Source organism: Gobio gobio (assembly GCF_949357685.1).
Source record: "Gobio gobio genome assembly, chromosome: 6".
NCBI classification, from domain to species: Eukaryota; Metazoa; Chordata; class Actinopteri; order Cypriniformes; family Gobionidae; genus Gobio; species Gobio gobio.
This window is the reverse complement of record NC_137102.1, coordinates 48829052-48853295: the sequence shown is the minus strand read 5'-3', so window position 1 is coordinate 48853295 and position 24244 is coordinate 48829052. Positions and strand designations below refer to the sequence as shown.

Below are 24244 nucleotides of genomic sequence, written 5' to 3'. Positions count from 1 at the left end.
AAAAATTGAGTGACTCTAGACTTTTTAATCTGTAATAAACACCGGGCCGAAACAAGTGATTGGCTTGGGCGACTGTCACTCTCTCTCGCTACCATGGCTACCACCGCTTTTGCTCCAGGATCTGCCCACATGCGCGCACCCCACTGTTGGCAAGTCGGGCTACTTCAAACACTGTTGCCGCGGGCTGTTTTTCAAGTCCGCGGGTTGAAGCGACCCCAATTATGTGATGTTTTGCCCCGGGATTTGCGAATTTTAGCAGCCAGCCCTACCAAAAAGACATATTTTACCCCGATTTTTACCGGAGAAACACGATTGAGCTTGTTTTGGGCTAGTTTTGAGTAGCAATTGGGCGGATTTTGTTGTGAAAACCTGGCAACCCTGGCGCACCCGTTTGAGTTCAAGAGGCTGTATTTCTGCTGGACAGGTAATCTTTCATTTCGATTATACATTTTTTTGGTTTATGTTTTCATGAAGCATGTCTCACTAGCACACGTAGCTGCCTAATATAGCTAACATAACATTACTTAGCATAAAGTAAAAATGTTATACACTTAGCGAGCCATTAGTAGAGATGATAAATACTCAATATGCTTAGCTCAAGTTGATCGCTGTCGTGTTGAATTTCGCAAAATGTAACTTTAGATAACAAAATGCATGTGTAAAAGCTAGTACACCGCATCCAGGAACTTTTTTTAGAACTAAGTTAGCTTTAGCTACTACCCTCTGTCTAAACTCTTCTACCATGTTCACCGGGAACTTTACCTGCACGTTTATTTCGGCCCTTGGTTTGTTTTTATTTACTCTACCAATGTTTACATCTTGTATCTGTGTGTGTCATAGACACTGTGTTGTGTGTGTATTTTAAACTTTACCAGTATCGTTATTCTAGCTTGAGAGTGAGTACTAAAAGACATCTTATTTGTTTATATTCATAATGATAAAGTTAGATTTTTTTATTACATGTGATTCTGACATGATGTCACTACATGCACTTCTTCTCCGCTCTCAGGTAAATAATGCGTCAGCTGAGCGGTCGTGTTTTGGGGGCGTGGCTTTGGAAAGAGCCCAGAAGGGAGAAGGTGGAGTGAATGGAAATAATGAGCTGTCTTTAAAACAGTCGTGAGAGGTCTACAGACACTCAATTTTCATACTTTCTTTTTCAGAGTACTTACATTTTAATTATGTATTGATATATAAAGAAAGTTTAAACAAATTTGGAAAAAAAGTTTTTTAACCAAATCCTACCTACCCTACCTTTAATGGTTTTTATGGATGAAGTCAAATGCACAAACCCTTCAATGGTCACTGCAGTGTGGATCTGTCAGTGATTTCTTCAGTAATATGAAGCCCTCCTCCAACAGCAAACCAGTGACACAGACACTACAATATTGCAGTTACACAGACAGTAATAAGCAAACAAGTCTTCATAATACATGCAATACAGGCTATACTTTTTAAAGTATTATTTATGATGAAAAAATCTTTAATGGCCACATAGATTTATAGTTTGTCCGATTTAATATTCTGTCCTGTCAGTCATGCAAATGCTCGTACCGGAGTTCCTGTAGACTAGTGCAGGTCTGGACGAGGGAAATGATCCCAGAAGCTCGGCTCTCATTCAGACCGAACACCTTCAGATCCAATGTTTTCAAACCCACAGAGGGAAATGAAGACAGCAGCAAACTGACATGATTCTCGAGAGATGAAGAGCTGCACAAATATATTTGACAACAAATGTTTGAGTAACAGTAAAGCTACTGATGAGATACATAGAGTAATGGCAAAAGGAATATTTTTCTTACTCTTCTGCTTGTTTTCCTGACTTGCTGAGTGTCTGTAAGAAGAGTGTCCAGTCAGTGCTGGATATGTCTGAGTGTGAACATGTCAGACTGATGTTTAAGACTGCTGGAAATGATGGATTCTGCTCTGAGGAGCTCAAAGACAACCTGAAACAGACCAGACAGAGATACAGAGGGACAGTTAATAACAGCAACATACACTCAGTAAGAAGGATATCTGCTGTGTTCTAAAATATACATGAATATATATAAGATTATATAATTATGCTATTAATTATTATTGATAAGAAAGTTTACGGTTTGTGTGCAATAGTTTCTCACAAATTTTCTCTAGGAGTGACTGTCAGGTCAAGCTTCCCTCTGGGACTCTCAGTACTGTATTCATCCTCTTGAACTCTACCAAGACAGAAGAACAGATAATGTTTCAAACAAGTTATTTAAATTCAGAAATGTATTAGTTGTTTAAATATTTCATATGGCTGTATTGGAAGTAGGATGTTTGTTAAAATGACTTTAGTTTTTTCAAGAGTTTTGTTTCAGCAAGAATCTGGATCAAATCTCCAACTTCTGGAAGGTGTTTCACTGAGAACCTTGAGTCAAAAACAAAAATCATTTTAAAACGACATAAATATGATATTTGGGTCCATGTCAAAAAGCATATCCAAGATAAAGGAAAGGAGAAATCTAGTTTAAACTTTTTGTGGATAGACATGTCACCTTTCTATTCATGTTGTTTTCACACTTTTCTGATTTATTGATTCTAAAAATGTCAAGTAAAAAATGTCCTCTTCAATGCTTTCCTAGCAAATATTAAAACATTTTCAAACAACTACAATCTAAACTTTCCTTTTCACGTAATCAGAGGCAAAATATATGTCTCATATTTTAAGAAATCCACAGTATTAAGGGTCTTTACGGATTATCTCTGTTATACTATTTTCTATTATTAACATTTCATATTTAATTATTATTATGTCACTGACATAAAAGTAATTTAAGTACAAATATTCAGCATTTATAATTGTAATAAATTTCAATAAATCATTAAGTTTCAATCCACAAGGCATTTATTCATGCATCACACTGACCTCAGTGTCTCACACATACGAGTGCCGGCTGAAGAATCTTGAGTTGATCAGCTGTTAAATCACAGTACATGAGGTTCAGTTCTCTGATGTGTGGACAGCACTGAAGACAGTACAGCAGCACCCAACAGTCTGTGCTCCTCAGGGAAATGTTAGACAGATCCATGGATACCCAATCTGCCAAAGCTCTCCTCATGAACACCTCATCATGGAGCTCATACATACAGTGTAGAGCAAACAGTTCACATCCATGCTGTTTTTTCATTGTAAAGATACTATCCTGCAGGCCTTTCTTCAGTTTCATGGTGTGAGGCACAGTCCACTTGATCTTTTTAAAGAATGAGCTGCTCGCCTCCTCATTTAAGAGACCACAGAGAAACATCATGACTGAAGGGATGGGATTTGATCTTCTTTCTGGAGATGGTCTGTTGATTATACCCTCATATTTCAGTGAATTCAACAGTGCACTGACTTTTTCCCAGGACACTTTTTCATCCAGGTAAACATAATAAAGACCCGTGAAAAACTCCTGAAAACCTGGATGCATAAACCTGAACACTGGCTCCAGTCTGTTTTTTCTTTTCAAACTATCTTTACACAAGAACAGACTAGTAGCAGGATCTAAGCCAGTCGCAGTCACACTCTGTTCAACAAAAAGACCTTCTCGCTTCTTCATCCCTCTCTCTGCCAGCTGACCCAGACTCCTCAGCATGGTGAGGGCAGACTGACTCTGGCCATGATGCTCCAGTAGAGAGGACACACAGTGCACATATATGGAGGTGATTGTCTTTAGTTCTGCCATCACATGATCATCATCATCAATAAAGTACTTCTTCAGACAAAAACAGACCATCCAACACAGCAAAGGCACAGAGCAGGCAGTCATGAGGCTTTCATTTGCTTTCACACTCTCATATGTTTTCTTGAAGAGTTGCTCATCCTGAAAGAACTTGTGGAAGTACTCCTTCACCCCTCTCTCAGAGAAGCCCACAATCTCAGTGAAACGCTGAGGTCCTTTGAGGAGATTCATGACTGCATCAGCAACTATAGATCTTGTGGTGACAACCATGAATGATTTAAGCAGCAAAAATCCCCGTAATAGGTTCCAAAGAGTGACCATTGGTTGGACTCTATCAGATGGATTAGTGTGATGTAACACGAAATTAATAGGTGAATGAGATACATACTCATCCATTCCATCAATAAGGAAGAGGACTTTCTCCGGTGTTAACTTTAGTATCTGTGAGATCTGATCTGATGTTAAACTGCAACTCCAGCTCAAGAGATCGATCAAGCTCATCTGCTCAGAAATACACTTCAGCTCTTCACACTTCAACAAAAAAACTGCCTCAAAGTTTTCAGAGTAAAGTTCTCCAGATGCCCAGTCCAACATGATCTTCTGTAACGTGAAGGATTTACCTCTTCCAGAATCTCCACTGAGAATCACAGTTTTCGGTGTGTTTCCATCACTGTCGGGACTGAACAGCTGGTCTATTCTGACGCTGTGATTCTTGTCATTTGATAACAGCTGAGATGAAGCAAACACAGACAACATATTCACATATTCTTGACAGTATTTCTCAGTCTGCTCTTTGCTCCTCTGAATGATCACGGGTTCAGTGTAACGGGCAGCCAGTTCCACACATTCATCAGATGGATGGTGATACTCTGTCACAAACTTACATCTGTCAATGACTGAAGCCTTATACTGAAGAATCATGTCACTCCAATCTACAAAAAAAAAAAGTGATTTTAATTATTTTTAACCACCCAAAGAACAGTAACAAACAGTTAAATTGCTAGTGTTTCAAAAGGAATCTTTAACGGTTTCAAATAAATCGTTTTTTCTTTTACTTTCTATTTATTCAAAACCATTTCACACTTTCCATACTTCATTAAACAGCAAAACCATTTTCAACTAAGAAAAATAAGAAATTTTCTTCAGCGCCATGAAGTGTTGATTTCTGAAGGATCATGTAACACAAAGACTAGACTAATGGCCATTGAAAATTGAATTTTTCTATTACCTAAGAGATAAATAGGCCTATATATATTTGAAAAGAAACAGTCATTTTAAATAGTAATTAGATTTCATAATATTACAGTTTGTCAGGATTACAAAAGTATGAAGGCAATAAAGTAGTCCATATCACCCATGGATTACCCATATTATAGCTAATTTTACATGAATGTAATTGTGTAAAGCTGCATTATTGTGTATGACACTTTGAAAGAGTAGATATAGGCTGTTCACAAAACCTTTGAGAATGTATTTCTCAACACAGGCTCATTGGAAAAAATGTGGCAACATTTCTGCAAAATACGTACCAGTACATAAACCAATGCAGTTATTTCCAACAGAAATTAAAACTAGAGGCAGTAAAACAGCAAGCAAAAACTTTTTTGTTCGCCGTTCACTGTTGTTCTGCTGAAACTCATTCAGCGCCTGTACCCTTTCCACACTCGTTTGATATGCACCTCGCGCTGAGGTGAAGTTTGATTGCATGTATGAAAAGTCTCCCGTTTTTGTGTTCTTAAAGAGACGGATCTGCGTTTATATGAACACGATTGTTGTCAAAAAAATACAGAAAAAAGATACAGACACCAGTTGTGAGCGGGGTGGCCAAAGCGGTGGCCAAGCTTAGGCAACCCCTGGCCACCACCTAGCTCTGACCCTGCTACTACAAGGTATTAATGGCCACCTACTTCACAAAGATCTACCCCAAGGTGTCTTCATGGACCTGGGGGTAACTTTGTCACCAGTAATGGCTCCTTTCGTTGAGTTGGCCTATTAATCGGACACAACTGGCATTGACTCACTTTACGTTTTGCCTGGCCACCATACTGATAGGCGAGCCCGCTCGCGACACTTGTTAAGTCCTCGGTGGCCTTCGTGAATGCAAGCAAGTACTTAATCTCTCATCTTAATTGGGATCACAAGAGAAGCCTTGTCTAATTGCTCAAAAAGCCCTGTTGGCTAAAGTAGAATCGACAGGCACCACTTTTACATGTCTAGGCCAACCTTGCCGGACATAATTAAGCATGCTTTAAAGCTCCTCATCTGCTTTCGTAGCATCAGCTATCTGCAGTAGCTTCTGAGATGAAGCCGGAAAGTGTTCTTCAACTCCAGCTATGTAGGCTCGACTTCCGACGGTTCTGAGTTGGCCGGGGGTGTCTGGACAGTGTGTCTGCTATAAGCAGAGACTTTCCTGAGGTATACACTGCCACTGGGTTAAAGCGCATCATCCTAATTAGGAGTCATTGACGTGAATGGGGACCTCAAGGTTTTTGTGTATTCAAGGTTTTTCTGTATTATCAAGGGGGATAAAGGTTTGTGATTGTTGAGTACTTTAAAAGGACTCCAAACCACAAAGATATCGTTTTTGCACGTCCAAACCGAAGCCAAACACTCCTTTTCGATTTGGGCGTAGCGCTTCTCAGCAGCTGTGATAGTACGGGAACAGAAGACCACTGGAAGCATCGTCCCATCATGCTCTTGAAGCAGTGCTACCCCATTCCGTAACTGCTGGCATCGGCAGTGACGATTGTTGGCTTGTTCACGTCGTAATTCGCCAGCACTGGGGCCGCAACCAACATTTCTTTAACTTTTGCGAACGCCTCCTCTTGACTCTTATCCCATCTCCACACTGCATCAGCTTAAAGTAGCTCATTCAATGGCTGTAGCACAGTAGTGATGTGTGGCAGGTAACGGTAAAGGTAATTAATCATACCCAGCATCCGGGTTTTTTTCAGATTTTTGGGTTTGTTGAGGTCCTGAATAGCACAGACCTTTTCTGGGTCGGGTCTGATGCCCTCTTGACTGAGACTGTGTCCCACAAAACCGAGTTCCTTTCGCTAAAGATGCATTTTTCTTTTTTCTATATATTTTTTTCTTCATCAAGTCTATGGTCATGTTCATCTTCACATGTACAACCATATACCAAGATGTCATCCATGTAGCAGCACACTCCCTCGACATTCTGAAGAAGCTCAGTCATGCGTTTCTGAAATATCTCTGGTGCGCTAGTTATGCCGAACGGCAAACGACAAAAACAGTACCTCTTAAAGGGGGTTATGAAAGTAGTCAACCTCTTGCTGGCGTCATACAGTGGAATCTGCCAGAAACCACTGACTGAATCCAGACTGGAAAAGACTTGATCTCACCATGCATATGCTAATGTCTCCTTTCCTTTAAGTGACTGGCACCATTGGGGCACAACATGGGGTGGGCTCTGAAACCTCTTCAATCACTCCCAGCCACTCCATTCTATCAAGTTCCTGTTCCTGTTTCATAAGCATTGAGATAAATAAACAAAACTTAAATAAAACACAGTGTAAATTCAGGCCTGGTCCTCTCTCGTCCTTCACTGGTGTTGCTCTTCCTTATATGCCTCCAGGCTCCCTCGTGAGAGGACTGGCAGATGACGTTTATTCTCAACGCACCGGTCTCACTCGCTCCTCCCATGTCTCTCGCTCACCCACCTCGCAACATAACCCCATCACCCTTGCAGGCTGGGGGGTACACCCGAGATGACGCCTACTCCCCCCTCCTCCCCCGGGGGCCCAGTCTCCACGTCTTCTGTGTCTAGGGGTATGGACAAAGGAGATGAGAGAAACAGGAGATGGAGACACAGAAAGTGACAGGACGAGAGAGTGGAGAGAGGAAACAAAAGAAAAAAAATTGGGTCCGGTCCCCCGACGCACTGCCGCTCAGGCCTCAACCCACCACGAGGCTCTTCCTCACGGATCAATGCGATGGTACTGTACGCTTGGTGGACGGTTCGATCCTCCTCCGCCCTCTGGCGTCCGGCAGTGAATCCTCCTGTTGAGGGCAGCCAGCAATGAGTCCCGCTTCTGACACCATGTCATGGACCACGCTAGACTTGCATGTGTTTTCTGTTTCTGTGTACTGAACACTTCCTCATACGTATGTACACATACATAATGACCAATGAGAAAGCTTGTTATTAACCCAAATACTATATCCCATGTACAACTTGGCCATCCACACACATCCGTGGTTGAGTGTACTTTGAAAGCTGTGCGGATACGACTGCGTGCGAGGCGTGTCTGGACGCGGAGAGTATGCATCGATGTCACTTTCCCACCGGAGCACGCCCCCTCAGCAGGGACTGAGTGGCAGAAGAGCTGCTGTATGACTGGAGTTAATAGGGGAACATGCGAGTAAAACAAACGGTTATCAGTTTAAACTATAGGTTGGAATCTACATTCCAGTGTAAGTGTTCCTTACAACTTACCAAAGATCCAGTGATCCATAGATATTTACATGCAGCCTGGAATCATGTTTTCCTGACACTTATATGAGCCTGATTTCGATATATGACAACGACCCGAAACACACAGCCAGGGCAACTAAGGAGTGGCTCCGTAAGAAGCATCTCAAGGTCCTTGGAGTGGCCTAGCCAGTCTCCAGATCTGAACCCAATAGAAAATCTTTGGAGGGAGCTGAAAGTCCGTATTGCCCAGCGACAGCCCCAAACCTGAAGGATCTGGAGAAGGTCTGTATGGAGGAGTGGGCCAAAATCCCTGCTGCAGTGTGTGCAAACCTGGTCAAGAACTACAGGAAACGTATGATCTCTGTAATTGCAAACAAAGGTTTCTGTACCAAATATTAAGTTCTGCTTTTCTGATGTATCAAATGCTTATGTCATGCAATAAAATGCAAATTAAATCATACAATGTGATTTTCCGTCTCTCACAGTTGAAGAGTACCTCTGATAAAAATTACAAACCTCTACATGCTTTGTAAGTGGGCAAACCTGCAAAATCGGCAGTGTATCAAATACTTGTTCTCCCCACTGTATATCGTAAAACTAATCCTGTGAGACCGAGACGCTGCAAAGTGGGTGATTTTAGTCAATGATGCCCTCTGTCGGTAGGGAATAGTAAGATGGCCGCTCTAACACTTCCGGTGGCTTCACTGCCTCATGGCAGTTTAGAACGTCATTAGCAAACCAGTCATTATAGATCAGTTGATAAAATACATAATCAAAATACAAAATTATTTTCAGGCTCTTGTGCAGTGCCACATTTAATACCATCTATATTAGGTCACAGGACATTAGACAAGATTATTAAAATTGTGCATATTTTCTACGTCAGTATTTATTTCCAGTTGAATTTTCTGACCCCCACCCCCTAATGCCTACCAATAACAAGGTAAACTCACTTTTATATGGACCTTGGGATTCAGGATCAGAAAGCTTGAGTCTCCTGTTGACACCCCCTGTTAAAATCAACCACAGCACAGGTCATAGATTAAACCTGTAGCTGCACATTGAGCTCATAGATCTCTTTCATAAATGACAATTGTTCTCTTACCCAGGTCTTCGAAGAGGTGTAGTTGACGTTTTTCCAGCAAATTATAAAAGGCACTTTTGACTTTCTTGCCTCCAGAGTTTAATGATTCAAACATATTTCTCAGTTTATCATCTAAAATGCCATCACTTCTCATCTCATCTCCAGTTTGCTTCAATGAAGGAGCCATTTGAATAGCCATTGCAGAGTTATCATCCAACAAATTGGCCTCTAGGGACAAATTAATACAATTTATTACAATGCAACTTTCACTGGCCTATAAACATGGAGTTTTCTTCAGCAGTCTTAAAGCATTATTGATAGCACTTCCATTATCCAATATTTTTTGTTTGTCAAAATTCTTTGAAAAAAAAAAAAAATTCATTTGTCAATTTACATACAAATGTAGTTTATCTTAATAGATACCCTTGCATCACTCCGGCTGATCTCTTTCAAGGTTGCTCTTGCTCATTTTTGTGGATAACCCCAAAACATGAATTCAGATGATAATCTAGGACTAGGCTATTTAAATTTCTAAGCCTGTCAAGACTAACCTGTTTCAAAGAGTTCCACGGAAATGAAGTGGGGTTTAGTCGAATATATATTTGATTTATTAAATATAATTTGTTTGATTTGTTTAAAAGGTAAAAGACAATATGATTGGTCCAAGTAACTGAGCCGCAGAGGATGTGGTCTCTGCAGAACAAACAGCAGATTCTCCTCACCTGATTTGAAGTTTAAAGTTTTCTAAGGCATAATTACATTTTCTTTGTATTAATGCGTACTAAGCCAGTTAAATAGCCTGTCAGTAATAAAAAGCTCATCTGTTATATAAGCTGAGGCAGTCTTGTGCTTTTGTATATCATATGTAGCACCCCTATCTGTTGTATATGATTTGCAGCCAGTGACTTTGTCATCCAGTGACTTTGTCATCCCAGCCAGCTGGGGCGCCGCCCCCATCAAAATTCCAGAAATATACATATATACAAAAATGATATAAAAATGAAACAAAAATAAAATAGTTTACTCATACGATGTGCCGGCTGTTAGTAAGAGCCTCAGTATTTAACAAAAACTGTCTTTGATCGGTTAACTATTTTATATGTTCTTCAATAGGTTTCATGCGGTTTCATGCGGTTTCATGCGCGAGGGACGCCGGTCTGAGTACAAAAATCTACGGGCAGCATGTGACCTGAAGCTGGTCTCTAATTGGTTTCTTAAAGATTCTCTTCCGGACGCAGGTCGCTGCGTCCCTGGCGAATAAGAATTGGATGTGTGTTATTTTATCCAATCTGATTGGTTCTCGTCACCTGTCATTCAACTTTCCGTTCTTGGCAACTAAAGCGAAAGTGCGTGGGCGACACAGTAACTCCGACTCCGGCAAAACCTTATTAGGATGATCACTTTCGTAGAGATGGCAGCAGTTAAACCAAATTCTTTCACAAGGCGTTCGCTGGAAGAAAAAAAAGGCTAAACGCGATTTACAAATCCAGCAGCAGGCCAGTGACAGAGGATGAAGCTGCACTCAGAGCTTCACACGCTTGTTATGAGAAACGTAGGTGGCTGGCTGGATGTGTTGTTAGCAATGCCCTCTATTGCTTTCCCTGTCTTTTATTTCTTAATAAGTGTTGGTATAAGTGTTGGTACTGAAGTTTTGTGGACAACAACGGGGGTAAGAGACCTTAAATATCTAACTGAAATATGCAAACGTCATGACACTACTGAGATGACTGACTTTGATCAGAGAGTCATTGAGAAACTTGCTGGCCAGAAAGAAAGAGAGCAAAATGTATGTTCAAGTAGTCAACATGCTAGTCTGTTGTTGCTGTTTTCTTTTGTTTTTCCTTTCTTCATTCAATTATATGTGGGAAATTGAGTTTGCTTGAATTTAGTCAACATGGATCTTGATACTGCCCCCCGCCGAAAAAAAACACCCCCCCCAAAAATTATTATCACCAGCCGCCACTGTTTGCAGCATATCCTTTTTTACACACCTATTGATAAGCAAAAGGCACAATTGGTACAAAAACACTTTTGGCACAACTAAATGACATGCTTTAAATAATAGGCTACTTTTATCATTAGTTAATCGCAGTATAGATGTACTCATTAATAAAGGCTATTATGAACTGTACATCCCTGCTCTCATTTCTGTTTTCATACAGTACATAATGCAAGACTGCTTTTGTAACAGTAAGTAACATTACGTACCAAAATATAATAGTAAGTAATATGTATTACCTAATTGAGAGTCCAACTTGTCTCCAATTTCTTTCAGTTCAATCATTAAATTTTCAATGTAACTCGGGTCTACAGGGACCGACTCTGCAGAGAGAGACTGGAAACATAAAGAGAAATACTTCAGCAAAATTTTCTTTCTTTTTTAAATTCAGGTTTTTTCAAGATTAAAAACAAAGAGCTTGAGATGTTTCATAAAGAGAACATTTACTATACATATTCCTCTAGGAGAACCTTTCCTTCGTCCATGGAAAATGCAGTTTTTCTCTGCTCACTTCTTGATGATTCGCGCCCGTGCTTCCACTCAGCACAAGTTTGGAATCGTTTTAAAAGAACCATTCGAGCTTTGTAGCTAAATATTCATAGAGAATAGGGCTGCACGATTAATCAAAATCAAACTGCAATCGTGATTTGGCTTATGTGCGATTCCGAAAGCGCAAAGGCTGCGATTTTAATAAAATAAATAAATGCCCAGTGTGTTAGTGAAGAGCGGCTCTGTGATCAGTAGTAAACGCTGCTCTGTCTGAAAGCACTGCGAGTTTGAGTCGCTTCTTATAACGTGCGTTTGAAAAAACACCTTCACAAAATAGTAATGTAAAGGGTTCATAAACCTGTTGTCCAACAAAATACGTTTAATAACATGTTTTAACTCATGATAAAGTTTATGTCAATCAGCACTGCTTTATTGTCAATCAGCACATGATAAAGTTTATGTCAATCAGCACTGCTTTATTATTATGAAAATACCCGAGAAGACTTGAAGAACTCAAATACACCATATCTTTGGGTGCTCGAGCCCCTGCCCTTTTTCAAAATGAATCAAAAGTGCCCCTCATCAATGATAATATCGTGGTCAATAAAACTAAATAAATGTGATTATTATAACATGACAATGTATACAATAGTAAGGAACGGCTCAAAAGTCGGACAATTTCTGTTGAGGTGTTGCCATAACGCGTTGCTATGGGTCGCGTGCGTTTTGATTGACTGCTGATTTTCCACTTTTCGCAAACGGCTCTCGAGCCAAATATGGTCCTTTCAGAGAGTGTGTGGCCTTACGGGAAAAAATAAACCATAATTTTTTTTTTCATCCATAATCAGAGCTAATGTGTTGATTTAATTACAAATCTATATATGATATATTTTAAAGTATTACACAATTCACCAATGCCCGTTTGTCATGTATATACACCAACCAATAGTGATCTGGCAAAGCAAGTTCAAATTCCATTGGGCGATGTGGAGCGGTAATTTTATGTTCTTATTCATAAATCGGTTGAAAATTACATGGACAGACAAACTAACGTTTGTGGAACGATTTCCTGCGGTTTGTCTCATTTTATAAATTGCATCACTGAATAAATGGATTTTAACTGACAACAAACAAATCTGCACAAAACCATGCAGCAGCAAAAGTCGCATTAATGGTAAGTAGTGTTAAATTCACTTGTATTTATGTATATTGATACACCGTTTACTATTTCATGAAACTATCAAAGTTAACAAAACCCAAGTGCCACCGGCACCTGCAGGCCTATTATGTGAAGTGTTTTCTGGCGAAATGGTTATGTGAAAGCACTTTATTATATTACCATTTTTTAATATTATGCAGCATTATGAAAGAAGTCTCTTATGTTCATCAAGCCTGCATTTATTTGATAAAAAACAGCAATATTGTGAAATATTATTAAAATAATTTAAAATATAATTTATTCCTGTGATCACAGCTGGATTTTCAGCATCATTACTCCACTCTTCAGTGTCACATGATCATTCAGAAATCATACTAATATGAGGATTTAATGTCAATCATGGAAACAGTTCATATACTCTTTTCAAGATTCTTTCATAATAAAAAGAACAATGTAATAATATTTCACAATATATATTTTTTTCTGTATTTTTGATTAAATAAATGCAGGCTTGATGAGCATAAGGATATATGTAGGTATGCGTGTATGTGTGTATGTGTGTATGTATGTATGTATTATATATATATATATATATAACCAATATAAACCAAATATATATATATATTGCCCCTTTTTTACATTTGAGCCCCTGCCCCTGAAGAACTCTCTGCACGGCCCTGGTAAAGGGTGATCTTTGAACACATGTGTGTGCTCAAGTCTGAGGAGGAGGGGGCCGGTATAAAAAAACCCACTCCAATATTTTGAATTTGGATTGCAATACCTAGTTCAACCACTGGGTGTCCATCCTACCTAAAGCCCCTGTTGGGCAGCAAGGTTTAGTCAAAGATTCTGCGCGGCAAACGTCTCCCTGGGGTCACAGACAGTCTGCATCTGTTCGCAGATTGGTTCAAGTATAGGTCTCTGCAGGATGGTAATAGGAGTTACTAGATCAGTGGGCGAGCCCATAAACAGAGGGCGTTTTCCACTGCATTACCTGATTTGCCCACATCATAGTGTGGGTAGGGTTTAGGCAGGGGTCTCCAAACCCAGTTCTGGAGGACCACTGTCCAGCAGAGTTTAGCTCCAACCCCAAATAAACACACCTGAACCAGCTAATCATTGTCTTACAAGGCCACTGGTTCAGGTGTGTTTAATTGGGTTTGGAGCTAAACTCTGCAGGACAGCGGCCCTCCAGGACCAGGAGTTTGGAGACCCCTGGGTTTAGGGGTGAGGTCGGATGAAGAGGATCATTTTCATTACATGATTTATAAACACTCATCAGTTTGACAACACCCACAAATTTAGAAAAACCCACTCCATACTCGATTGGTTGGTTATTAGATGGCATACCCGTGGCTACGCCATTGTTCTGTACACAAACCACATTAACATTAAATCCATGTAATAATATACAGTACAGACCGAAACAAAAAAACATTTGTTAATCACATGATTAAAGGAAAGGAAAAAGTACAAATAATCTTTGGAATTTTGATGCAAAAAGGAAGAAGCAACACTAATATATTTTAATATTAGATTCCCATAACGTGCTTCTGGTCTGAAATATGCTTTTTACTTTGTGTCAACAAAAGATTTTTCATGTTGTATTGAGAAAAAGTCATCAAATATTATGAGAAATCAACAATCAATGTGTTTAGGTGTTATCATTAGCATAACCACATCTGCTTACCCGTTTCTCAGTCATCTCTGCTGCTGTTACAGTCTTGTGGTGTTTGTGCTCGTCCTTCATACACAGATAACATATGCACTGCTGGTCAGTCCAACAAAAATATTCCAGCGGTTTATTATGTTGAGGGCAGATCATCTCCTGCAGCCGTCTAGAGGCATCTATTACTTTGTGTCTCTCATCTTGAAAAAAACTGTCATGTTCTTTGAGGTGATTGTGACAGTAAGATTTCAGACACACCAGACAGGATTTGATGGATTTGTTTTTGTCAACAGTGCAAACGTCACACTCCACATCTCTACCAAAACTCCAAACAGGACGAGCAGCTTGTAGTTTTGTCTTCTTGAGTTTGTCCACCATGTCAGTCAGCGTTTTGTTTTTATATAAATCAGGTCTTGGAGTGAAGGTCTGGCTGCACTGAGGACAGCTGTAGACTCCCTTCTGATCATCCTGATCCCAGTAGTCTGCAATGCAGCTCATGCAGTAACTGTGTCCACAGGGAATGGTCACTGGATCCTCCAGTAGATCCAAACAGATTGAACAGATGACCTGATCCTCAGCCTCTGAACTACTGGCTGCTGCCATTTTTCTGTGAACACAAATGCACACAGCAGAACAACAACAGCCTAAACAGTGCTACACTCAACCATTCCAGCTAACACCGCTTTTTTTCTTAAATAAAGTGAAAGTCCCAAAAAGACACTCTATGCATGTTTCCAGTAATAGGATTAGACTGGATCTCAAGAAATACCTGCTTCTGCCATTTCACATTTTACACAGAGACATACAACAGCTCAACAACACTTACGTTTCTCTCTCTACTGAGAAGTTGAAATTGTTTCCTGGTTCTTATCTTGAGATTTGGCAGGCAAAATGTGTCCAGGGACTTCTTCTTTTGAGATTTTATGGGCGGGTGACAAAACAACGAAATGGTGTTTTACCACCACCGACTGGTATGGAGTGTGGATTAGAATGACATATTTCCCCTCCCTTTTAATACTCTCCCCTCTCCCACAAATTAGTTAAGATACTGAAAAAAAATTCATTTCCTGAGTTATTCTATAGAATATTTTCTAGTAAAAATTGAATTTTTTTTCTTTGCTAGATTTTGTATTAGAATCCTTCTTTCAGTCTCATATTTCTGAGTATACCGTAACATGTTCCACTGTTTCTTCTTGCCCACAAAAATCACACCTTCCCGTATTAAAGGGATAAAAATGAAAATTCTGTCTTCATTTACGCACCCTCAAGATGTTCCAAACAAACTGGAATAAATGTCTTTGTTCTGCTATGCACAAAGGGAAATATTTGGAAGAATGTTTGTAACCAATCAGATCTCATATTATTTTCCTACTATGGTAGTCAATGGGGGCTGAGATCTGCTTGGTTACAAACATTCTTCCAATGTTTATATGTCACATACCGCTGTATATGAATATAAAAAAAATTATGATAGTAAATGTACATACAGTATAGCCCATCCCTCTGTCTGTCAGGGTTATGTTTGGTTTTTCTGTTTAATTTTTTTCCCACGGTCTGTCTGCTTGTTTAATTTCATAGTCTGTTTACCTGATTCCCTTTCGAAAGGGAACTCACACTGCGGGCCGAGAGAACGGGTGTTTCTCAGACGAAGGGCTGCATCCTAAGGCTAGTGATGGCAATTTCAAAACAGTGCTTCATGAAGCTTCGAAGCTTTATGAATCTTCTGTTTCGAATCAATTTGACGCAGTATCTGTAGGATGCAGCCTTCCATTTGAGAAACACCCCAGATCGGTGCATTCCAAACGGGATATATCACCCTCCGAAGGGCACTTCGGAGTGAAAACGATCTGGCCGCCATATTGAAGGGTCGTTCAAAACCAAAGTGTTCAAAACTGGCCACTTCAAAGGGCCCTTCGGAATTAAGAATTTCAAAGGGTATAACTGATGGACACTTCAGGCCCCCATGAAATAACCCATACAAAATATCCATTGGCCTTGTTGCGATAAACCAAAAATAAATAAACTAACGTTAAACAAAAGGCGCAGCTTGCAAAATATACTCCTCGTTCAAAGCGTGTTTTTTGGGGGGTCAACCAGCTGTACGCACATTTTGTACAAATGTGTGACGAAGGCGCCTAGTTGATTGTCTCGTTAAGAGGATGCAAAATATTCAGTTTTTTTAACCCATACACCCTTCATCCCTTCGAAGCTCTCACTCCAGAGGGTAAACCCTTTAATGGGATTACGGCATGGGATGAGCCCTTCCGAATGGAATGCAGGGAGTGAGTTGAGATGTCCTACAAGATGGCCGAGCTTGATCGGTTTCCGGGTCATAGGATGGAGGACGAAGGACAGAGGAAATTAGGAGGGATATTGAGAAGCACCCGAGGTCTCTCCGGAACAAAAAAGGACGTTTCCTAATTTGGGGGCGTTTTCAAATGGAATATGTGAATTTAGCTTCGAAGCTTCATGAAGCACTGTTTTGGAATTGCCATTTCATATTCTCACGCATGCGTCATGGTTCTTCGTGAGTTCACGTCCGAGGCCTACACAGAAGACAAGAACTTGTTGAATAAAGTCGTTATTTTGATTTTTTTTTGCGCACAAAAACTATTGTCGTCGCTTCGTAAAAATAATGTAGAGCCACTGTAGTGAGATGGACTTTGTAACAACGTTTTTAGTGCCTTTTATGGGTCTTGTGAGTGTGAATGTACTGAATGCCAATGGAGGCCTATCTGAAGCCTTTCTCAGCCATCAGCTTTCAACAAAAATATCTTCATTTGTGTTCCGAAGATGAACGGAGGTCTTACGGGTGTCGAACGACATGAGGGTGAGTAATTAATGACATAATTTTCTTTTTTGGGTGAACTAACCCTTTAATAGCATTCCCTATTCTATTTGATGAATCTGTTAGTCACTTGATTTGTTTTAGTTTTTTTTATCAGGTTGTGACTACACAGTCTGCATGGCCAATAAAATGATCCTAAAGTTTAAAGTTCTACAAGTCATAATTTCAGGTTGACACATTTTCTTTATATTAATGCTTGCAAGTCAGTTAAATAGCCTGTCAGTAATACAAAGCTCATGCTGTACTGACTGAGAGAACCAAACAGCAGATGCTGACTGTTTTCAGACATTATGATCTCTAACTTAAGCAAATGCTTTTAATGCACATTTAGTCATAACGATAAAACAAAACCATGGCTGTTTTAATGCTAGTAAAAGTGTTAGTACAAGGAAACGATCCACCCGCATGCCTCTCAGCCATGGTGCCTTCATCTGTGCTGATCTGCATCTCGAGGAGATGATGTCACACGGAGGGAGGTGTGACCATGTCCACTGAACACGCCTCAGTTTCTTGACTCCACCCCCCATGTCAAAACAGTGGCATAAAGTGAAACGCACAGAAAAGTGAAGCGCAAAGGGGAAAGAGTATCGCAAACTCACATTGATTCCTTTTGCAAATCTTTATATTTGTTCGCAAAACGTATTTTTTTCTCTCAATACTTTATTTTTCTTTTGCAATTCTTTATTTTTGTTTGCAAACCTTATTTTTTTTCTCTCAATACTTTTCTTCTTTTGCAAAACTTATTTTCTCTCTTCAATACTTTATTTTTCTTTTGCAATTCTTTATTTTTGTTTGCAAAACTTTATTTTCTTTCATACTTTATTCTTTTGCAAATCTTTACGGCATTATTTTGATTCCATAGGAATCCCTAATATGGACAGCTGCAGCAGAATAAACCGCAGATAGAGACGTTTTGACTGATTAAACATGAAGAGAATAAACACACCATTGTGACAGTATATGGTTTATCTGTGTTCTTCAAGCCATCTTGGTTATGTATATAATGCAATAATAATCAACAAAGTATTTATTACTGTATAGCTTTAAAATAATATAATTTCTGCCTCATTCTTTGATAAGAAATTGTATTTATATTTTGATTAGGATATGCCATTTCTTTATGGTTTGCAATTTCTTGGATTTGGGTTAGATTTGCAACCCATTATTAATAATACTGTTGAACTTGACAGTATTTTTTCTCTCATTATTTCAATGTGACTGATTGGTAAATCAAATTCATCTAAAAAAGATGAATTTGAACCATAACATCTTCCCCACGGTTTCTATAGATATTGCGATATATCGTTACCGTGAATTATTTTGGCCACGATAACCGTGGTGTGAAAAATCTGATATCGTGACACCCCCAGTCCAGACCACCCTGTTGAATTTCAGGGGGCCAGACCTGATCTGTAGTCTGTAACCGTTCTCTACAGTGTACAGGAGCCACTGAAATATATTTGGAAGGCCCTTCCATGCGTTAAAAAAATCTACTTGGGGGAAGAAACCTCCTTCACCCATGGTAACCCGGAGAGACAGGTCTGTAGATGCAGCTCTTTAATGTCGTTGGGCTTGACCCTCTTGCCACCATCAAAGTTCCTCAATAGGTCGGCCTGGTATGCCTGCATGATAGCCCCCCCCCCCCCCCCCCCCCCGCATTGTGCTGGGTGAATGATAGGGCCCCTAATGTGGAACAAGGCATATAGTTTGTTTTAAAACTGCCTCTGTCCATACTAGCATTCACCTTACTGTGCATGCGTAAAAAACCTAATAAAAGATCATTGATGATACAGACAGAACAAGACATAATAAAGTTATCATGCAATTTTTCAGGCAGGATAATTTTATTTAGCAAAATATCTCAGCAAAGTATTCAAATTAAAACGTATTTTTGTGTGGACAAGGCACATTAAGAAAATACACAGCAATGATGTTGACTGATGAATTTGCACATGGTTTGTCTTAAAGCATATTAAAAACAGCACATAGACTGAAACGGCATTAAAAACCTGATTACTAATTTTTTTTCATACTTTTTTTGTGTTCCCTCATTTTCGAGCAGCTGCTTTCTTCACTTTCTTGGGTGCTGCGGTCTTCTTCACTTTCTTGGGTGCTGCGGTGTTCTTCACTTTCTTGGGTGCTGCGGTCTTCTTCACTTTCTTGGGTGCTGCGGTCTTCTTCACTTTCTTGGGTGCTGCGGTCTTCTTCACTTTCTTGGGTGCTGCGGTGTTCTTCACTTTCTTGGGTGCTGCGGTCTTCTTCACTTTCTTGGGTGCTGCGGTGTTCTTCACTTTCTTGGGTGCTGCGGTGTTCTTCACTTTCTTGGGTGCTGCGGTCTTCTTCTCTTTCTTGGGTGCTGGGGTCTTCACATTCTTGGGTGCCGGGGGGTTCTGTTCCATTTTGTTCAAGATGGAAATAGTGTTTATGTTCTGATAAGGGCTTCTTTCTAGCATCAGCAACATAAAGCACAAAAATGTAAGATAAAAATGTAATGTAAAAATATAAGCAGCGTCCACAAATACATTGCATCACAATAGTATACACGTTGTGCATTTAAAGGGTTAGTTCACCCAAAAATGAAAATTCTGTCATTAATTACTCACCCTCATGTCGTTCGACACCCGTAAGACCACCGTTCATATTCGGAACACAAATGAAGATATTTTTGTTGAAAGCTGATGGCTGAGAAAGGCTTCAGATAGGCCTCCATTAGCATTCAGTACATTTACACTTCCAAGACCCATAAAAGGCACTTAAAACGTCGTTACAAAGTCCATCTCACCACAGGGACTCTACAATAATTTTACGATGCGACGACAATAGTTTTTGTGCGCAAAAAAAAGTCAAAATAACTCCTTTATCCAACTTGTTCTTGTCTTCCGTGTAGGCCTCCACGACGCATGCGCGAAAATATGACGTAGCGCCGGGGTTCGGGAATCCATGAAATGCACACTTTAACCCCATTTTGAGAACTACGCCGAGACCTAAAGCACGATCAATGTAGAATTCAACAGCTTAGACACGCGCGTCTTCCTCTGCTTGTAAACAAATCGCTTCTGGGTCATGTGTCCGAACGCCGGATCTGCGTCATATTCTCGCGCATGCGTCGTGGAGGCACACACGGAAGACAAGAACAAGTTGGATAAAGGTGTTATTTTGATTTTTTTTTTGCGCACAAAAACTATTGTCGTCGCATCGTAAAATTATTGTAGAGTCACTGTGGTGAGATGGACTTTGTAACGACGTTTTAAGTGCCTTTTATGGATCTTGGAAGTGTGAATGTACTGAATGCCAATGGAGGCCTATCTGAAGCCTTTCTCAGCCATCAGCTTTCAACAAAAATATCTTCATTTGTGTTCCGAATATGAACGGAGGTCTTACGGGTGTCGAACGACATGAGGGTGAGTAATTAATGACAGAATTTTCATTTTTGGGTGAACTAACCCTTTAACATTGCATATAAATTACATTAGTTTCTTCATGTTTTTCTCATTCATCAAGATAAGTTACGACAATAAAATTAAAGTATTAAACAAAATATAGTACATGCAGAAGATGCAAAATCCCAACTTACCATGAACTATGTTGTTCACAATGTTTATTGGTGCTGGTCTTGTTGCTGAAGCACTAGCATGAGGATTATTCAGTTCATTACTCTCATTATTGAGCCCTGTGACAAAGACACATGACCAGTTATTTATTATGGCATCCTCCTTGCACATAAAAAACGGTTTATACCAGGCTTGTGCACAATTCAGAATTGAATTGAGAATGACTCCTGAATTCCAATTCAATTCTGGAATTTGAATTTGAGTTGATGTCAAAAACAGGATCTAGAATTATAATTCGAATTTGAATTAAAGGAATTAAATAAAAATTCAAAGAAATTCATATACATATTTTAAGTGAAGGGTTTAATAATGAAGCTTTACAGTATATGTCAGATATGATTGCATAACATATTTTATAAATTATATTAATTTGAACTACTTAGATAGATTACATTAACAGGAAATGTTCCCAAAGGTGGTTGATTTCCGTATGTAAGCATTGAGTTGATAGAAGACTTTTTTTAGCTGTCCTATACAAATCATGGGAATTTTTTTTCTCATGAGATGTGCTTATCTGTCTACTAAAGAAATGTTGTCCCCATGTAATACAGCTCAGGACGGTTGTAACACTCATTTTAATGTGCTAAATAAGATGTTAGACCTACATCCACATTTTGTACCCTGGTTGTTTTCAAATATTTTTAAAGTATAATTTTTTTTAAACTTTATTCCCTTCTTTTCACAGTTGTGGCAGATATACTATCATTCATGTCCCACTATTAGTCAACATGGGATTGTAAATGATCACATATTTTCTTATCAACATGCTAGCAAAAAGGCATATTAGTAATTACAACGGATACAGTTTAACAATTTATTCAAAAACAAATGTGGAGGAAGAAAATGCCTACCAATAACAAGGTAAACTCACTTTTACATGGTACTGGGGTTTCAGGATCAGAAAGCTTGCGTTTCCTGCTGACACCACCTTAAAATTAAAATCAACCACAGTACATGTCATAGATTTCACATGTAGCTGTAAATTGAGCTCATCTCTTTTATAATGACAATTGTTCTCTTACCCAGGTCTTCGAAGAGGTGTAGTTGAAATTTTTCCAGCAAATTATAAAAGGCAATTTTAACTTTGTTGCCTCCAGAGTTTAATGATTCAAACAGCTTTCTCATTTTCTCCTGGTTGGTTTTTTTTGCTTTGATCTCATCATATTCTTCTCCATGTAACATGACTTTACGCCTTAACTCATCTGCAATTGGCAACACTGAAGTTACCCTTTGAATAAGCTCTGCAGATTTATCATCCACAAACTTGGCCTCTGGGGACACATTAATACAATTTATTACAATTTAACTTTTACTGACATGTAAACATGCCGCTTTCTTCAGCAGTCCTAATTATTGATAGTATTAATTATATTAGCCAATAGTTTTTGTTTGTTCGTGTTGTCAATTTTATTTGAAAAAACAAACAAACCATTTGTCAATTTACATACAAATTTAGTTAATCTTTTATAGATGGAGATAGGCCTACCCATGCATCGCTCCTGCTGATCTCCTTCAAAGTTGTTTTCGCTCATTTTTGTGGATAACCCAAAAACACGAATTCAGATGATAATCTAGGCTATTCAAATATTTAAACTCGTAAACCTGTCGAGACTAATCCGTTTCAAAGATTCGTTGTTTCGCGGAAATGAAATGAGTTTTATTCGAATAAAACGAAAGTGATTTGTTTAAGGTAAAAGACAATATGATTGGTCCAAGTAACTGAGCCGCGCACGGAGGATGAGGTCTCCGCGGAACAAAAAAGGGCGTTTCCAAACGGGGATAGGTCAGGTGTTTTTCTTTGTCAAATCGACTGGGAGATTCTCGGATAAACACTGCGAGAGATGGCCTGCATATTCCAAAGTAGATTGTTGTAAACTAGCAGTTGTTTAAAGCTTAGTTTGTGTGAATTTGCTAGTAGCTACCCGGTTGTAAACAGCTCCTAAGCACTTACACACAATTTGGCATCAACTACATAGCTAACATTCGCTATTCGATTTGATGGATCTGTTTGTCACTTGATTTGTTTTAGTTTTGTCATCAGGTTGTGGCTATACACTACAGTGTCTGTGTGGTCAATAAATGATCCAAAAGTTATTTCAGGTTAACACATTTCTTTATATGCTTGTATTATTTTTATTTTTTAGAAAAATGTGGTTTATAAAAACAAATTAAAGCTTAAAACGGTAAAACAATCCAAAAAGAAATAGAAAAGGGTAATACAATAAATGTTCAATATATTTAAATAAAATATATACTAAACATATACATAAAAAAGTAATTTAATCACAAACAGTATGAATATATCTATAGGCTGCATTTAACATATACTTTTGTCAATTATTACACAAACCATGTTCCAGTTTGCCATCTCAGAGTCAGCTGCCTTCTAAAAATCTGAATGTCAGTGGAGAAAGGCATATAGTTCACCATAACATCACAATATACATCATTCCCATAATTCACCCACTACATATAGGCTACCCGATTTTTCATATCAACTGAAAAATATACAGTTTTAAAATTTCTCTTTAAACTCCCCTACTTCATAGCTAATGATATGCTAAAGCCCACCCACACGTTGACGACGTGATTGGTTACAAGGTAGTTTCACTGCAGTTTTAAGGAGAAAATACTCAATGGTGCTCAACAGCAATGGTGTTGACTTATAATTTGCACATGGTTTGTCTTAAAGCATATTAAAAACACCACATAGATATATAAACAACATTAAAAACGTACTTGTTTACTTGCGTAACCTCGGTTCCCTGAGAATAACGGGAATGAGTATTGCGTCTAGCTAGAAAAAAAAAGGGAGGGAGGGGGGGCTTCTTTCTCTGGCCCCTTTAAGGAAGTGGATGATCAAGTCGTTTCTTCCTAGAGATTGGCTGGCAACAGGAGCATGGAAGGCTGCTATGGCCGCCACATATACTTTGAGCGTGGAGGGGATACGGCCCATGTCCATTAGCTCTTGTAAGAAGGACAGTACCAGCGGTACTTCACATGAAGAGGGGTCTCGGTTCCGAGCTGAGCACCAGCTGGTGAACACAGACCATTTAAGCCTTTTGGCGCTGTTTCCCTGGCCTAAAGTCTGTTACTGCCACCTTGTGGTGACATCGTGAAACTGCATGATTTGTAAATGATCCGTGGCGGGCCACATATAATATATTTTAATAGACGCGCTGCGGGCCGTTTGAAATTCATCCCCGGGCCGCGTTTGGCCCGCGGGCCGGACTTTGGACACCCCTGATTTAAGGGCATAGAGGC

The 24244-nt window shown here is 39.3% G+C and overlaps 3 protein-coding genes across 5 annotated transcripts in view; all 3 read right to left on the bottom strand.

Annotated features, from left to right (window-relative positions):
• LOC307127619 (uncharacterized protein) overlaps positions 1 to 1372 on the bottom strand; it is a 92655-nt gene extending 91283 nt beyond the window's left edge. Inside the window, exon 1 of one of the 2 annotated variants that reach the window (XM_079818965.1) lies at positions 1293 to 1372. The gene's annotated coding sequence lies outside the window, so the exon portion shown is untranslated. The remainder of the gene's footprint in view (positions 1 to 1292) is intronic. The other variant, XM_079818966.1, reaches the window with a different exon arrangement.
• LOC307128570 (NACHT, LRR and PYD domains-containing protein 1 homolog) lies at positions 468 to 15419 on the bottom strand. The gene is given in 11 exon segments (XM_079820481.1): positions 468 to 1380; positions 1555 to 1710; positions 1803 to 1946; positions 2121 to 2195; positions 2312 to 2493; positions 2884 to 2906; positions 2909 to 4615; positions 9075 to 9131; positions 9227 to 9433; positions 11444 to 11540; positions 14543 to 15419. Coding segments are annotated over 11 exon segments (3315 nt in total). The 5' UTR covers positions 15125 to 15419; the 3' UTR covers positions 468 to 1295.
• A 3760-nt stretch (positions 15420 to 19179) lies between these two features.
• Positions 19180 to 22852, bottom strand: LOC307127443 (uncharacterized protein). Of its 2 annotated transcripts, none has more exons than XM_079818660.1 (5): positions 22467 to 22716; positions 22003 to 22251; positions 21852 to 21908; positions 20944 to 21039; positions 19180 to 19759 (listed from the first exon to the last, which is right to left on the bottom strand). In XM_079818660.1, exons 1-5 carry the CDS (start codon positions 22510 to 22512, stop codon positions 19386 to 19388), a joined length of 822 nt encoding a protein of 273 aa, XP_079674786.1. In that variant the 5' UTR covers positions 22513 to 22716; the 3' UTR covers positions 19180 to 19385. The 2 variants fall into 2 exon arrangements, with proteins under 2 accessions (XP_079674786.1, XP_079674785.1); XM_079818659.1 differs by having other exon boundaries at positions 19181 to 19815; positions 22467 to 22852.
• Positions 22853 to 24244: the final 1392 nt, after the last annotated feature.